At 34.5% G+C, this 16,420-nt stretch overlaps 2 protein-coding genes across 3 annotated transcripts in view; both read right to left on the reverse strand.

Annotated features, from left to right (window-relative positions):
• Nucleotides 1–3,919, reverse strand: part of tnni1d (troponin I, skeletal, slow d) — a 5,318-nt gene extending 1,399 nt beyond the window's left edge. Inside the window, exons 1-8 of one of the 2 annotated variants that reach the window (XM_016287907.1) lie at nt 3,838–3,919; nt 3,671–3,735; nt 3,440–3,443; nt 3,269–3,304; nt 3,135–3,176; nt 2,917–3,048; nt 2,710–2,799; nt 810–992 (exon numbers count right to left, since the gene is read on the reverse strand). In XM_016287907.1, coding sequence (XP_016143393.1) covers nt 810–992; nt 2,710–2,799; nt 2,917–3,048; nt 3,135–3,176; nt 3,269–3,304; nt 3,440–3,443; nt 3,671–3,678 — 495 coding nt within the window. In that variant the 5' untranslated portion in view covers nt 3,679–3,735; nt 3,838–3,919. The remainder of the gene's footprint in view (nt 1–809; nt 993–2,709; nt 2,800–2,916; nt 3,049–3,134; nt 3,177–3,268; nt 3,305–3,439; nt 3,444–3,670; nt 3,736–3,837) is intronic. The other variant, XM_016287908.1, reaches the window with a different exon arrangement.
• acot18 (acyl-CoA thioesterase 18) overlaps nt 1–16,420 on the reverse strand; it is a 446,653-nt gene that overhangs the window by 83,309 nt on the left and 346,924 nt on the right.

A 16,420-nucleotide genomic window follows, 5' to 3' on the forward strand; every position in this document is an offset into this window, starting at 1 on the left:
CGCTTGCTGTTGAAAGATGGATCAGTATCCTGTTTATTTGGACCAGCTGCTCCAATGAATCACAACCTGTAAGTATGATAAATAACAGATGTTTATATTTTCTAGAGAGCGTTCAAAATACAGAACTATTGAAATATGCGTATCGTTTCCGAAACGCGCTGTACAGACTATGCCATCTGACCAATTAGAGCAGAGCAGGCTCACGGAAAGGAGGGGTTTAGAGAGACTGAATCTTTGAACTGCTTCGAACGAATCGTTTGAGAATCGCTGGAAAATGAGGTGATATTAAATGCATATTTTGAGAGAACTAAAGCGTTTTTTGACCTTGCATGCATGTAATCCCATTGTAGGAGACTCCCAAAACAATATTAGGAACTGTAAAAATGGCATAATAGGGGCAAAAATGCTATTAAATTCTTGACTCAAGTATAAAATCTAAAAAAAAAAGTTAACAATTTAGTATAGGGACCAATTCTTACTATTAACTAGTTGCTTATTAGCGTGCATATTATCAACATATTGGCTGTTTATTAGTACTTATAAATCACATATTCTACATGACCATATTCTACATCCCTAATCCTATACCTAAACTTAACAACTACCTTACTAACTATTAATAAAGTTAGCAAATTAGGAGTTTGAGGCAAAAGTGTATTTAATGTTTTGTTAATAGCGAGAATTGGACCTTTAAAAAATGTGTAACCAAAAAACAACATGTAAACAACATGGCATTTACTTAATATATAATATCTATTTTCTTTTCTGCTGCAGTTTTGGTATATATATATTTTTTTTAATTGCCTTACCTTTTCTTGCTTGATATCCTCCTTCTTGACTGATTTCAGATTTGCACGGAGATCCATGGAGCCTTTGTGTTTGGAGCCCAGCAGGGCCCTCATCATCTCATCAGCAGACACACGCACCTTCCTCAGGGCAGGTTTCTTGAACTTCCCGCCTAGATCCTGAACTTTCAACTTCAGCTCATTGATCTAAAATCAATGGAATACAAAATTTCCATTACCAGTGAGGTGCATAATACCTCAAAAAAGCTATCCGTTAGAACATCCATTCTTCTCAATAGCAGCTCCTTGGTTAGTACATGTACCCTCAGAAGTATGCAACCCATTGTCAGAATTCGGGTTTGATCACGGTTCATTCTGCCCTGTTCGTTTTTGTGTTCCTACTCCACATTGGGGTTTGCCCATCATCAGCAACTGGTACTCGCTCAATATCTGCTTTGCACCTCCATGTGACCTTCACTTTCATTTTCCCTTCTGTCTCTTCTGTCTTGTCAGTATTGTCAATCTTGTTGCGAACTGTGCGAACCAATGAAATCTTGAGCCTTGAGCAATTTAATCTGTCTGTAAATTGCAAGTAGTTCTCAACATCTTGATTAGCTTGTTTGGTGTGTTCAGCTACAACTTGCTACAATACACCTACTGAAAGTTTCTAGTGGAGGTTCTGAAGACCTTGAATCGCACCTGTCGCAGTGACTTCTCTTATAAAACGACTTTTTTTTTCATGGTGAACTCTGAAAATAGTTAAATCAAAAACTATTGTTTAGTGTAAAACAAGATGAAGATTAGCCGATAGGCTGCCGATTCATTAAATTATTAGGTTTTTCCTAAAAAAGCTGTTTAGTCAGCGTAGTAAAGCCTCTCCTCCATTGACATCCAATTTTTTTTCATGGTGAACTCTGAAAATAGTTAAATCAAAAACTATTGTTTAGTGTAAAACAAGATGAAGATTAGCCGATAGGCTGCCGATTCATTAAATTATTTTTAAATTGAATAAGTTTTTTCCTAAAAAAGCTGTTTAGTCAGCGTAGTAAAGCCTCTCCTCCATTGACATCCATTAAAAAAAAACGGCATCTGGTCTCCTTCCCTGCGCCACAGCATTAGCATTAGCCGTTATGTTTTTTTGGCTAAAGGTTGCAGGCTTGCCTTCCAGTGGCTTTTGCTAAACTCTACAGGACAGTGGTGCTCAAGCAACAGGATTTAGACATACTGGTCCAAAATGCTAGAATGAATGAACACATATTTGGACGCCTATTAGTATGGATGCAGAAACCCACAAAAGGAAACATTTTAGGTTGCAAATGCTGTTGTAAAAAATTAATACATTTATTCCACAACCTAAAGTGTTTTCATCTCTTGTAACTATACATTATTTTTAAACATGTTTGTAGTATTAATTCATTTAGTTGTAAATCATTTATTTAAAAAAATATATAAATAAAAACAGAGAATAAGAGCTTGACTTTTCTCAAAAGATAAATATGAAAATATAAGGGTTCTATAATACAATTTCCTGGAGGACCACAGAGGCTCCAACTTACTCTAACATCTGTTTCTAGTAATCCTCAAGATTTTGATTAGCTGGTTCTGGTGTGTTTGATCAGGTTTGGAGCCTAATTCTACTGGACAGCATTTCTTGGTGGAGCCAATGTACACAATATGGGCTTCAGGTATGGTCCCCAAAAATGTCCACAGGTTCCATGTAGGCCCTATCTGAATTTGCCCCGGTACAATCCCGTAAGATATATGGGCTGATTAAGATAGGGTTAATGTGGAACAAACATATTTGGGGCCAATACCTCAAACCCACATCATGCTTGTATTGGCCTCAACATTCAATGTTGGCTGGGAGTTGCCCACCCGGTATAGTCCATACTGAAAATATCTTACTGGTTGGTTTTATACTTACATCTTTGTTGTGCTTGTTGACTTTATCTTCATAGTCGAATCTCTCTTCATCTACTACATCGATTTTGGCATAGAGTTGCTTACACAGATTCTGAAAATGAATATGCCACATAAATGCAACTGGTCTGAGATTTGACAAATGAATAAATAAAGCTAAACTGCACATATTGTCTTCAACTAAAATGTTCTTTCTGACTGAGTGCATCACCTGTAACTCCGCCAGAGAGAGTCCAGAAAGTTGCAAAGCAGGGTGTTTTTCTTTGAGGTAGCGATTTTTCTCTTCTTCCCTGTCCTGTTTTTCATTCTCCAAATCCTCTATCGCTCTGTTTAGAAGCATTATCTGATTGAAGAAGGAAGAGGAGTTTTAATAACAATTTCACAACAAAGTAGGAAATAACGTAGGTACAACAAAGTAGGTAATCCAACCTTCAAAGAAAGTTTTCGAGATGCTGAAATTTTTGACTTAGGCTGTTAAATAAAGAAAGGGAAATGAGATGTAGATTAAAAGCGATATGAGTAAAATATTGCTTAGCATGCCTTTTAAAATGATTAAGACATACTTTGTTGTCCACTTTTGGATTTCCAGGCCTTCGTATCTGGCAAATGACAATTTAAATTAAGCAGAAACATTTCACATAAATGCGAAAATAAGTATTAGTTTGATATCTGTGTAAATACTAAATGCACTGTCTATGTAAAAATGGAAAATAGTATTGAAAACAGCTGCTTACCGGACTGCCAGTATCAATAGTTGAGGTACATAAAAAAGAGGAAATAATCATCAGTAAGGCATTTTGAGTAATCAAGCTATTTGACTTAAGTAATTCAAAACATGTATTGATCACTAAATAGTGATAAAATGCATTTTGAGTGGCTAATGAGTTTCACAGAATGTAATGCTGTATTTTATGCCCTGTGAACATCAAATGTTGAATAATCTTTAAAACAAAAATTGTACTTACTCGCCCATTTTGCTGTCTTGCTGAACTACTAAAAAATGTATTCAACCAGAGATTTTAGATGAAACCTAAAAAATGAATGCATAATTAATAACAAAAAACAGTCAATTTAACAGACTCTTATGACAAATTTGAAGCTAAATCAGTTATTTACAGTATGTATGTCATACCTGGTTTCTGTCTGGCTGATGGTCACGGACAGAAGGCAGAACAACAGGGTGTTGAGACAAAAGGGATTTTATAGTCCAGCCACCACTGGCTGGCAGATATAGTGTCTGTCACCAGGAATGCCTTGGCAGTGTTCTACAAATGAAATATCACCAACCGCAAAGCTGTGACAATACAGCAATATATAAGAATTCACAATGTCTTTTCTTTGGATTGAAGTTGAGTTCATAAACACACATTATACACACAAATATAGATATTTATAATTCACATGTGGGATATACCCTCTTAAAATAGTTCTTTTATGGGGCCCATAAATGGATAGCAAGTCTGCGCTCTTGAGTCATGTACAGCAGAGGAAAACAATTCTCAGAGGCGCTGTTAGGTGGGGTGGGGTGGGAAGTTTAGGATGATTCCAAGGGCCCCCCCCCAAGGGGGGAACGTGATTTCTAATGGGGACCCCCCGGACTGCGATTTTTTTTTAACTGTGGGGAACTACCGATTTATACCAAGGGGGACAAGCCTACCCATACAATCTCCTTTGTATTTTTTTTTTTACGATTGACGTCTTACAAATCATGTTTCACACACAAAATCACACAAAAGTTTAATCTACTGAATCATCATTACACAATGTCTTTTCTTTGGATTGAAGTTGAGTTCATAAACACACATTATACACACAAATATAGATATTTATAATTCACATGTGGGATATACCCTCTTAAAATAGTTATTTTATGGGGCCCATAAATGGATAGCAAGTCTGCGCTCTTGAGTCATGTACAGCAGAGGAAAACAATTCTCAGAGGCGCTGTTAGGTGGGGTGGGGTGGGGAGGTTAGGACGATTCCAAGGGCCCCCCCAAGGGGGGAACGTGATTTCTAATGGGGACCCCCCAGACTGCGATTTTTTTTAACTGTGGGGAACTACCGATTTATACCAAGGGGGACAAGCCTACCCATACAATCTCCTTTGTATGCTTTTTTTTTATGATCTGCTAACGCTCCTTCGTACATTGACGTCTTACAAATCATGTTTCACACACAAAATCACACAAAAGTTTAATCTACTGAATCATCATTGGTATTACATGCGGCAGGCATTTTGTTTTTCTGGTGCTGCTCGCTAACAGGAACTACTTAAAATTAAGGAGATTGTAACAAAAATGTTTTCATAAATATGTTTTAGTACTAACTAATACTAATAATTATGTCAGTTAGGACATATTAGGTTGTTTCTTTAAAGGTATGTATAGATATGTGACCCTGGACCACAAAACCAGTCTTAAATCGCTGGGGTATATTTGTAGCAATAGCCAAAAATACATTGTATGGGTCCAAATTATAGATTTTTCTTTTATGCCAAAAATCATTAAGACATTAGGTAAAGATCATGTTCCATGAAGATATTTAGTACATTTCCTACCGTAAATATATCAAAACTTAATTTTTGATTAGTAATATGCATTGCTAAGAACTTAATTTGGACAACTTTAAAGGCGATTTTCTCAATATTTAGATTTTTTTGCACCCTCAGATTCCAGATTTTCAAATAGTTGTATCTCTGCCAAATATTGTCCTATCCTAACAATCCATACATCAATGGAAAGCTTATTTATTCAGATGATGTATAAATCTCAATTTCGAAAAATTGACCGTTATGACTGGTTTTGTGGTCCAGGGTCACATATGTATTCAATACAGTCTTATTCGTACGTTTTTGTGAGCCTGATCTCATGATGAAAACGTACCTGTGTGAACTTTTTTGCAAGACGTGAAATACGTATCGCCATGTAGGCTATGTTTCATGACATATTCGATGTGAAATATCCACTGGGTGGTGCTAAAAGAGTGTTCATTTGTTGTTGGTTTTGTACGTGTCACCACAGTTCTAACTTTATATGTCCGTTGAGTGGCGCTGTAACTCTAATGCTCTGTGACGTTTTAAAATAACGTACCATCTGCACTACACCTAAACCTACCCGATAGTATGAACTAAAGTGAATGTGACGTAAAAACGCAATCGTACGCAAGCCGTTTTAGCTTGTTTTTCGATCTGTCATCTTTGAGCTCTTTTATCATGAGTCATGTTTTTTACTGCCTCTAGTGTTTCTGTTGGAAACTGCAGTGATATGTACATATTGGTACGTATTTCGCATTTTGCGAAAAAGTTCCCACAGGTAGGTTTTCGTCATGAGATCAGGTTGGTTTTTGTACAATCTGTCAATGCATATTATTGTCAGATCATACGAAATCACACATTTGTATAATACTTACGAAATCTCACACGGTCAAGCTGTACGTTCTTATTAAAAATACTGACTTCAATGAATTAATAAAATTATTCCATCTACTGAATCATCATTGGTATTACATGCAGCAGCCATTTTGTTTTTCTGGTGCAACAGGAACTACTTAAAATTAAAGAGATTGTAACTTTTAACTTGAGCACAGTTTTTAGAATGGCGTTTCATGCACAAGACACTGCAAGAGACGCGGGCGCAACAGTCAAACACATCCATGTTTACACAGAAAAAAACAATGGAAAAGCAGCGCAATCGAATAAAAAACCTGTAAAGAACTACTACTGTATGTCTGATATTTCATGTTTGCATTTTTGAATTACTTGAGATTTTTTTATAAGCATTTTCCTCGTATTATTTCTGAACACATCATATGTATAAGACATATTTGTATATTTGTACATTGTAGCTTATGCATCTTTTCTGCAAAGATATTTAACAAGTGATTTACATCATGTTGACAACTTCATGTGTGCTGCACTTAGAATAGAATTTTCTTAGTAAAGAAAAAGTTAATTGAATCATGTTGTTGTAACATTTTCAAGTTGACTAGTTAAAAATCTTAAACAATTGAGAATCAGTCAAACATTCTGGAAAAAATCGAGATTTGAATTTTTTGGCAAATCGCCCAGCCCTATATGCAGCACCAATTATAATCCACATGCCTGTTCCGCATATTTCAAAAGTTATGCCTGAGCAGGAAGTGATCAACCTAGAGGTCAAACATATATAATATATAAAAATGCAACAATTTCTATTCTACCAACAAGTGCATTACTGTACTTCACTGAGAATGCGAGAAACCATTTGTAGAGGCAACCATTTATGACGATCATACGAAATCACACATTTGTACGAAATCTCACACGGTCAAGCTGTACGTTCTTATTAAAAATACTGACTTCAATGAATTAATAAAATTATTCCATCTACTGAATCATCATTGGTATTACATGCGGCAGGCATTTTGTTTTTCTGGTGCTGCTCGCTAACAGGAACTACTTAAAATTAAGGAGATTGTAACAAAAATGTTTTCATAAATATGTTTTAGTACTAACTAATACTAATAATTATGTCAGTTAGGACATATTAGGTTGTTTCTTTAAAGGTATGTATAGATATGTGACCCTGGACCACAAAACCAGTCTTAAATCGCTGGGGTATATTTGTAGCTATAGACAAAAATACATTGTATGGGTCCAAATTATAGATTTTTCTTTTATGCCAAAAATCATTAAGACATTAGGTAAAGATCATGTTCCATGAAGATATTTAGTACATTTCCTACCGTAAATATATCAAAACTTAATTTTTGATTAGTAATATGCATTGCTAAGAACTTAATTTGGACAACTTTAAAGGCGATTTTCTCAATATTTAGATTTTTTTGCACCCTCAGATTCCAGATTTTCAAATAGTTGTATCTCTGCCAAATATTGTCCTATCCTAACAATCCATACATCAATGGAAAGCTTATTTATTCAGATGATGTATAAATCTCAATTTCGAAAAATTGACCGTTATGACTGGTTTTGTGGTCCAGGGTCACATATGTATTCAATACAGTCTTATTCGTACGTTTTTGTGAGCCTGATCTCATGATGAAAACGTACCTGTGTGAACTTTTTTGCAAGACGTGAAATACGTATCGCCATGTAGGCTATGTTTCATGACATATTCGATGTGAAATATCCACTGGGTGGTGCTAAAAGAGTGTTCATTTGTTGTTGGTTTTGTACGTGTCACCACAGTTCTAACTTTATATGTCCGTTGAGTGGCGCTGTAACTCTAATGCTCTGTGACGTTTTAAAATAACGTACCATCTGCACTACACCTAAACCTACCCGATAGTATGAACTAAAGTGAATGTGACGTAAAAACGCAATCGTATGCAAGCCGTTTTAGCTTGTTTTTCGATCTGTCATCTTTGAGCTCTTTTATCGTGAGTCATGTTTTTTACTGCCTCTAGTGTTTCTGTTGGAAACTGCAGTGATATGTACATATTGGTACGTATTTCGCATTTTGCGAAAAAGTTCCCACAGGTAGGTTTTCGTCATGAGATCAGGTTGGTTTTTGTACAATCTGTCAATGCATATTATTGTCAGATCATACGAAATCACACATTTGTACGAAATCTCACACGGTCAAGCTGTACGTTCTTATTAAAAATACTGACTTCAATGAATTAATAAAATTATTCCATCTACTGAATCATCATTGGTATTACATGCAGCAGCCATTTTGTTTTTCTGGTGCAACAGGAACTACTTAAAATTAAAGAGATTGTAACTTTTAACTTGAGCACAGTTTTTAGAATGGCGTTTCATGCACAAGACACTGCAAGAGACGCGGGCGCAACAGTCAAACACATCCATGTTTACACAGAAAAAAACAATGGAAAAGCAGCGCAATCGAATAAAAAACCTGTAAAGAACTACTACTGTATGTCTGATATTTCATGTTTGCATTATGGTGACCGACTGAAAGCTGCTGTTGTTTTTACAGAACATTTATAGTTAATAATAGTCTACTGGTGTTATACCTTCAGTCATTTTGAATTTGAATTACCTTTACTTTTGAGATTTTTTTATAAGCATTTTCCTCGTATTATTTCTGAACACATCATATGTATAAGACATATTTGTACAATATGTAGTTGTAGCTTATGCATCTTTTCTGCAAAGATATTTAACAAGTGATTTACATCATGTTGACAACTTCATGTGTGCTGCACTTAGAATAGAATTTTCTTAGTAAAGAAAAAGTTAATTGAATCATGTTGTTGTAACATTTTCAAGTTGACTAGTTAAAAATCTTAAACAATTGAGAATCAGTCAAACATTCTGGAAAAAATCGAGATTTGAATTTTTTGGCAAATCGCCCAGCCCTATATGCAGCACCAATTATAATCCACATGCCTGTTCCGCATATTTCAAAAGTTATGCCTGAGCAGGAAGTGATCAACCTAGAGGTCAAACATATATAATATATAAAAATGCAACAATTTCTATTCTACCAACAAGTGCATTACTGTACTTCACTGAGAATGCGAGAAACCATTTGTAGAGGCAACCATTTATGACACTCTTCTTCATAAGCTTTATTGATCCACAGTATTGTTGCATAGAGTGTGTATGCAAAGGAAAGAAAACAATATGCGGAAGAAGGGAAACGACCTTGCTGACATGTTACTACTATAGTCCAGGGCAGGTGCTTCAGCTATTTATTCTGAAACATGATCCCAACACAGTTATGGGGAACTTATTATAGTATCCATATCAGTGTCTGCTGATGGCTCAGTGCATCACTGCCTTTCAACACCTGTCAACATAAAACCACAATGAGGCAGATTAGGTTAAGATTTGAAGGATTTGTGGCTATTCAACCAATTAAAAAATAAATAAAAGAGTAAAATAAAGAAAAAATAAGCAGAATATTTTGGAAATGGTAATTCACAAAATATAAAATTCTTCTATTGTTTGTTCATCTCATATTGACAGGAGGTATATATTAATTGCTTCTTTATAAAACTGTTGTATAAAGGCAATATCACGTATTCATATTTATCAAAAATTTATAAATTATTTTCTGACTCAAAAGTTATTCCATTGCACTGTGATGTGCTAATTACAAAGGTGGTTCACTGTTAAGTAAAACAAATGAAATATTACTCCATAAAATATTTGGATAGAATTTGGACAAAAAAAATGGTTTAAAAATGAATGATTTTGATAAATCAAATTTTATGAATTAATTGTATAAAATTAGTATAAAATGTAAAAAGCATATGTGCACAAAACCCATCCCACAAGAGATAACACACTGGCATTGCATATTTACATTGTAACTCTTCCAGTGTAACTGCATTTCTGTCAACACCTTTTTTGTCTGGGTTTGTTTTAAAAGATACTGTTAACAGATCTTTTAATAGAGATCAATTTGACTTGTGTTTACTTAACCAGGAAAATGTCTTTAATCTGGTTTACCAGCAACTTTGTTTAGTCATCATTTATTTGAACAATAAATATAAAATTCTTCTATTGTTTGTTCATCTCATATTGACAGGAGGTATATATTAATTGCTTCTTTATAAAACTGTTGTATAAAGGCAATATCACGTATTCATATTTATCAAAAATTTATAAATTATTTTCTGACTCAAAAGTTATTCCATTGCACTGTGATGTGCTAATTACAAAGGTGGTTCACTGTTAAGTAAAACAAATGAAATATTACTCCATAAAATATTTGGATAGAATTTGGACAAAAAAAATGGTTTAAAAATGAATGATTTTGATAAATCAAATTTTATGAATTAATTGTATAAAATTAGTATAAAATGTAAAAAGCATATGTGCACAAAACCCATCCCACAAGAGATAACACACTGGCATTGCATATTTACATTGTAACTCTTCCAGTGTAACTGCATTTCTGTCAACACCTTTTTTGTCTGGGTTTGTTTTAAAAGATACTGTTAACAGATCTTTTAATAGAGATCAATTTGACTTGTGTTTACTTAACCAGGAAAATGTCTTTAATCTGGTTTACCAGCAACTTTGTTTAGTCATCATTTATTTGAACATAAAAATGTTTATTGATGTATTATTCATGATCCCAGAATATATTCATTCAAAATGTACATCATTTTAATATTTCTTTAAAAAAAGGATTCATTGGTGCCAATAGCCTTTTGGGCAGCGTGTTGACATATAGCACCATTGCGCTACGAGCATCCCAAGTTTGAATCCCGGCTCAAGGACCTTTCCCGAACCCCCGCCCATAACATAATTAAAAGAAGATAGTAAGTAATTAGCAGCTGTTAGTTCATCCTAAACTTTTAATTCTGTCATCGTTTCTTCACTTTCACGTCGTTCCAAACTAGTTGGACTTCATACTGCAGCATTAAAGGGGTCATATGATGCGATTTCACATTCTCCTTTCTCTTTGGTGTTATAAACTCTTGGTGCATAAAGAAGATGTGTAAAGTTGCAAAGACTAAAGTCTCAAATCCAAAGAGATATTCTTTATAAAAGTTAAGACTTGTCCACGCCCTCCTAAAACGGCTCGTTCTAACACGCCCCCACATGTCTACGTCACTGTGTGGGAAAATTTGCATAACGCTGCCCAAATGTTCACGCAAAGAAAGAAGGCATAACTTTTATTCTCGCTGTAGTATTGTTGTTGCCGACGCCGCCATGTTGTGAAGGCGCTGTGTGTTTCGTTGTGAAAGCGAAACTACTTTGTTTGGCCTTCCAAACGAGGACGATATTCGCTTCGTCATGCCTGGAGCTGATCCGTGCTGGTCGCTGAGGAAATACATCAACTTCGCGCTGTGGATCGACTTTCACTGTGGATGAAGCGGAGTCCAGCCCGGGGTCGTCACATGTGGTTGCCGCAAGCCCGCCGGCCGCGCCGTTCCTCACTCAAGCCCACAGTGTGTGATGCATTTTATGTAGGACTGTTTCCTGAACCTGCAGAGTAGCCTACAATGGGTCTGTGCTCAAAGGCTGTTCTATAAAGTGGGGCAGTTCCAACTTTGCAAGGACAGTCTGGTGCTTCTGACTCACAGCCTGTAAGTACATTTTTAATATTTAAAGAATTTGCCACTGATGATTCAAATGCGAGTTTTGAGCAGTGTAGATTAGCGCTTGTTGTTTGTCGTTTCTCCAATCACAAATGCAGACATGGTTTTATGTTTACGCGGTGATATGCAACGCAACTCGTAAAAACACAGTGTAAGTCATTATAATCAGTAATTATGTCCCCTAGTTTGCCTTGTTTGTAATGGGTTTTATTGGTCTCGTCTCGTTGTGCCAGGCATCACAGTATGTTAAGGGGCGTAACATTTCTGTCACACGCTTGAGGCATTCAGCCAATCACAACACACTGGATAGCTGGCCAATCAGAGCACACCTCGCTTTTCAGACCGATGAGCTTTGTAAAAATCGACGCGTTTCAGAAAGGCGGGGCATAGAGGAGCAACAATAATGTGCATTATGTGGAAAATAATGTGTTTTTTGAACCTTAAACCGCATAAAGACATTGCCTAACACCAAATAAACAACATAATGTACTTTTTAGCAACGTCATATGACCCCTTTAAACAATTGCTGTTCTCACCAACATTCAGATTGGAAAAAATTCCTGTGGCTATAAGCAATCTTAAAATCTTCAGTCAGGCAGCTTTTACATGATCCATCAGCCTGGTTTCAGATTCTAAATATAGGCTAAACCTCTACATGCTTGCATGACATTACTCATTATGACTGATCAGCTGTACAGCAGTGAAAGTTTAAATTCTTATTTAGTCACCCCTTGACTTAATAATCTTCACTTGTCTAGATTTTAACACAAATTATCAGCTTAGTTTCAGGATGTAGTCCCAAAATAGGGGACTGAGCCCCTCGATCACCACTATGCCCTTTAAGGAATTCATGAAAAAATATAATTTAGTTCTTATCCTCATGCCATTACAAACCAAAGTCCCTTTGAGGCAAGTCATTTCACTCGGCGGCCATCAAACATCAAATTCTCCAAAACTCTTTACCAAGCTTACGATTAAATTTCAGAGTTGGGATTGGGGAGAACGCATTACAAGTAACGCGAGTTACGTAATGAGATTACTTTTTAAATAACTTGCAAAGTAACACATTACTTTTTAATTTAGAAGGAAATATCGGATGTACTTTTTAAAATAAGTAACTCGTTACTTTGTTTCCCATATCTTGACTGACAGCTCTGGTGTTGGCATGTTGAGAGAAATCGGGAGTAAGTGCAGAGGCGTTGTGTGCGCTGTGTGAACATGATGTTACTGTAGTTCTAGACTAAATATCAACATGTATTTACTCATCTCACCTGCACAAAAACAGATTCAGCGTTCTTCAAAATGAATAAAAACCATCACATGCAAACTCAGTATATTATACAAACCTGCAATAATTAAATATCATTCAAATATTTAATCCCATTTTATTAACCAATGTCTTTGCTGTTGACTTTCGATGATCTAATTCAACCATACTAAGCAAAAATGACACATTTGTCTTTCATTTTTGTTTTTGCTGAATAGTGTAGAACTTCTTCTGTGTCATATTCTTCATGCAGTTTGTTTGAGCTGCGCCCTCTACTGTACAGATGTTAATTTACATTTCCGTCAGCCTGAGGCGTATTCATTTCACTTTTGTTGCGAAAAGGCTTTTACATTTGTAAAAGAATAACTTTTTTATATTAAAAACAAACAAGCAAGCCCTTCCAAGATTTAAAAAGAAACTCAGAAGTAACGTAATTACTTTCCATAAAAAGTAACTAAGTAACGTAATTAAGTTTGTTTAGGGAGTAACTCAATATTGTAATGCATTACTTTTAAAAGTAACTTTCCCCAACACTAGGAGAGGCCATATTAAGCGTTGCATTTTTCCCCATTCAAAACTATTCGAGTGACACCTCTTGGCTGGGTGAATATAGTCATTGTTACAAGCCCATATGAGAAGTTTAGCAGATTTGTTTTGTTTATTTCTTTGTTTTCAAATATGGCACATAAATATATTTTGTAAATAGACATATAAATGTCTTGATGTGCCATATTTAAAATACAAAATAAAACATATAAAACATAAATGGTTCTCATGTATCTTAACAAATCAATATGCATGTGTACTGAATATGCGCATAATAAATTGCACTAATCACGTTTTAGAGCTCTTCAGTACATGGGAAGATCATTAATAAAGACTTAAATCATCATCATCCGAAAACCCTTATGCAGCATCATTATTATGTCATGTAAGTCATGTTATAGTCCAAGATCTCCTTCTGCTGGTGAAGAAGGGTGTGTACAATAATGTTTTATGTTATTTATACTATTTGCATTTTCTGTACACCTTATTGTATACCAGCATACTGTATCTCACGATGCAATGCACTTCACTTCCATTTGTAGTGTGTAGTATGGACCAGAAACGATATCAACCACTTATTACTGTTATTCATTTATTCAATTTAAGTACACTTCTTATTGAGTAGTAGTAGCTTGCAATTTAATTAGTTTAGTTAAGTGCATTGCATTGTTTAAAAGTATTTGAAAGATTTTTTTCAGATATATCCATGTGATATTCTCAGCATTGTCATTAAGAACAGGAATTTCTTTTATTATAAAATTACCTTAAATATAATTCTTATTTTAATAGATGTTATGCACCACTACAGCCTGTGTGGATATAAAATATACCCTAAAAGGATATGATAAGCAGCATTCTAGTTGACAAGAACAAGTAGAAGGTTACATTATATAAATTATATAATTATATAAAAACAAATGTATTTCAAACAATGCATTATCATCAGTGGGCACAGTCACACAGTAGAGTCATGACAACTAAAGTAGGCTATGTTATCTAAAAATTGCTCAACAGCACGCAGACATGAGAAAAAAAAATATTTTAATAAATTAAATTTAGATGTAGATGTTAGGAATAAATGGGATATAATGTTGACCGTTTTTATTCATTATATTTCATTTAATACCCACTCGCTTCAAAAAACTGCACTGCAAAAACTTAAGAGCCATCAAGGGAATTTTAAGCAAATGGAAACTATAAGAAAATTCTATAAAAAATAGTACAGTGTTAATATGAAGCAATTTTCTGTACTACCTTTTCACATGTGTTTACTGGTATTTTGAATACATGTTGCATTGTGTTTTGTTTTAGGATTAAAGGAAATGCCTGTAAACCTACACTGTAAAAAAAATTTACGGTAAAAAACCGGCAGCTGTGGTTGCCGGAATTTTACCATAAAAAAATATGGTAGAAACATTTTAGGTTTTAAGGTTTGAACTTAAATTTACAGTTAAATACCTTAATTTCATTAACTGATATAATGTTAATATACCAACCTATTGAAGTACTGAAATCTGTTTTGTACCTTTGTAATACACTGATAACCTCCAAATGCAGGAGGTGATGAGAAAGTCACATGATGAACCAAAGCCCATCACAAGCAGCTTTTAAATACTAACATACAGTATATAGAAGGTGCACAGTGCCATTCACACAAACACTAAACACCATCATGGTGACACACATGAAACTGAAATAATGCAATAAACATTCATTTAACAACATTAGGTGTAACACACAATCCTAATATACAAAACTGATAAGAAAAAACTAAGAAGAATCATAGTTATTGCAACAAAAAAACATCAAATTTGAAATGTAACGCAGGGAATTCTGGGAATGTCAATTTACGGTTATTCACTGTAAATTATACGGTCTTTTTCACTTTTTTACCGTTAAATTCACCGTCATTTTTTACAGTGAAATATATCTTCCAGGACATCGTTCTTTTTCTACTTTTTTTTCTTACATTGTAATGTGCACAAAATATTATAATATGTTTTTATAATATGCCTGTTTCTGAAAAAAAAATGGTAATAGAAAAACAGAACATTTTAATTATTAGATGAATATTAAATAGGGGGAAATGGGGAAGAAGCCCCTCTTACGAACGATGTGGATTTACTTTTGAGATTTTAACATATTTAGATATTTGTTTAGCATGATAAGGATGATAATGCATCAGCCAATGTGTTATTATAGGAAATAAACAAAAACATCTGCTTATTTAGTTGCTATAGCACAAAATGTAAAACATTCCAATATGGTTAAGTTGGCCCCCTACCTTGGGTAAAATGTGTAATCTTATAAATGACCTTTGATATAATTCCTATTAATGTTTGCATATTTTTTTTAATGTCTTTAATGTAAAATACTGAATCAACTATTCTATTTAAATTTTTTATTTTGACAATTCAGTTGAAAAATCAAACAGCCGATGAAAGACAAAGCAGAATCCCAGAAAAGGAGATTAATCTGGTAATACGGTCAAATTAGTAAATGACTCATATACAGGCATATGAATATTTACATAATACACTCTTTGAAATAAAGGCTCCAAAAGGGTGGTTTTGCAGTGATGCCAGTGTTTTGGTTCTCTAAAGAACCTTTTAGTGAACTTTTTTTATTTATTTGGAAGAACATTTTTTATCAAACGTAAAGAACCTTTTTTGACCATAAAGAACCTTTTCTGCATTTGAAAGGTTCTACACAGTAAATTTTGCAGTGTTAAATTAACTCTATAAGAGTTGAATTTAACACTCGGCCCGAGTGTATTTGGTCCCACTCAGAATTGGTGATAAATTGACTCATGTCATAGTGTTACATTTTCAGAGTTAAATTAACTCTATTTTGAGTAAAAAATTAACACTGCTCAACACTG

This window comes from Sinocyclocheilus grahami, unplaced genomic scaffold (genome assembly GCF_001515645.1).
Source record: "Sinocyclocheilus grahami isolate Dianchi unplaced genomic scaffold, SAMN03320097.WGS_v1.1 scaffold226.1, whole genome shotgun sequence".
NCBI classification, from domain to species: domain Eukaryota; kingdom Metazoa; phylum Chordata; class Actinopteri; order Cypriniformes; family Cyprinidae; genus Sinocyclocheilus; species Sinocyclocheilus grahami.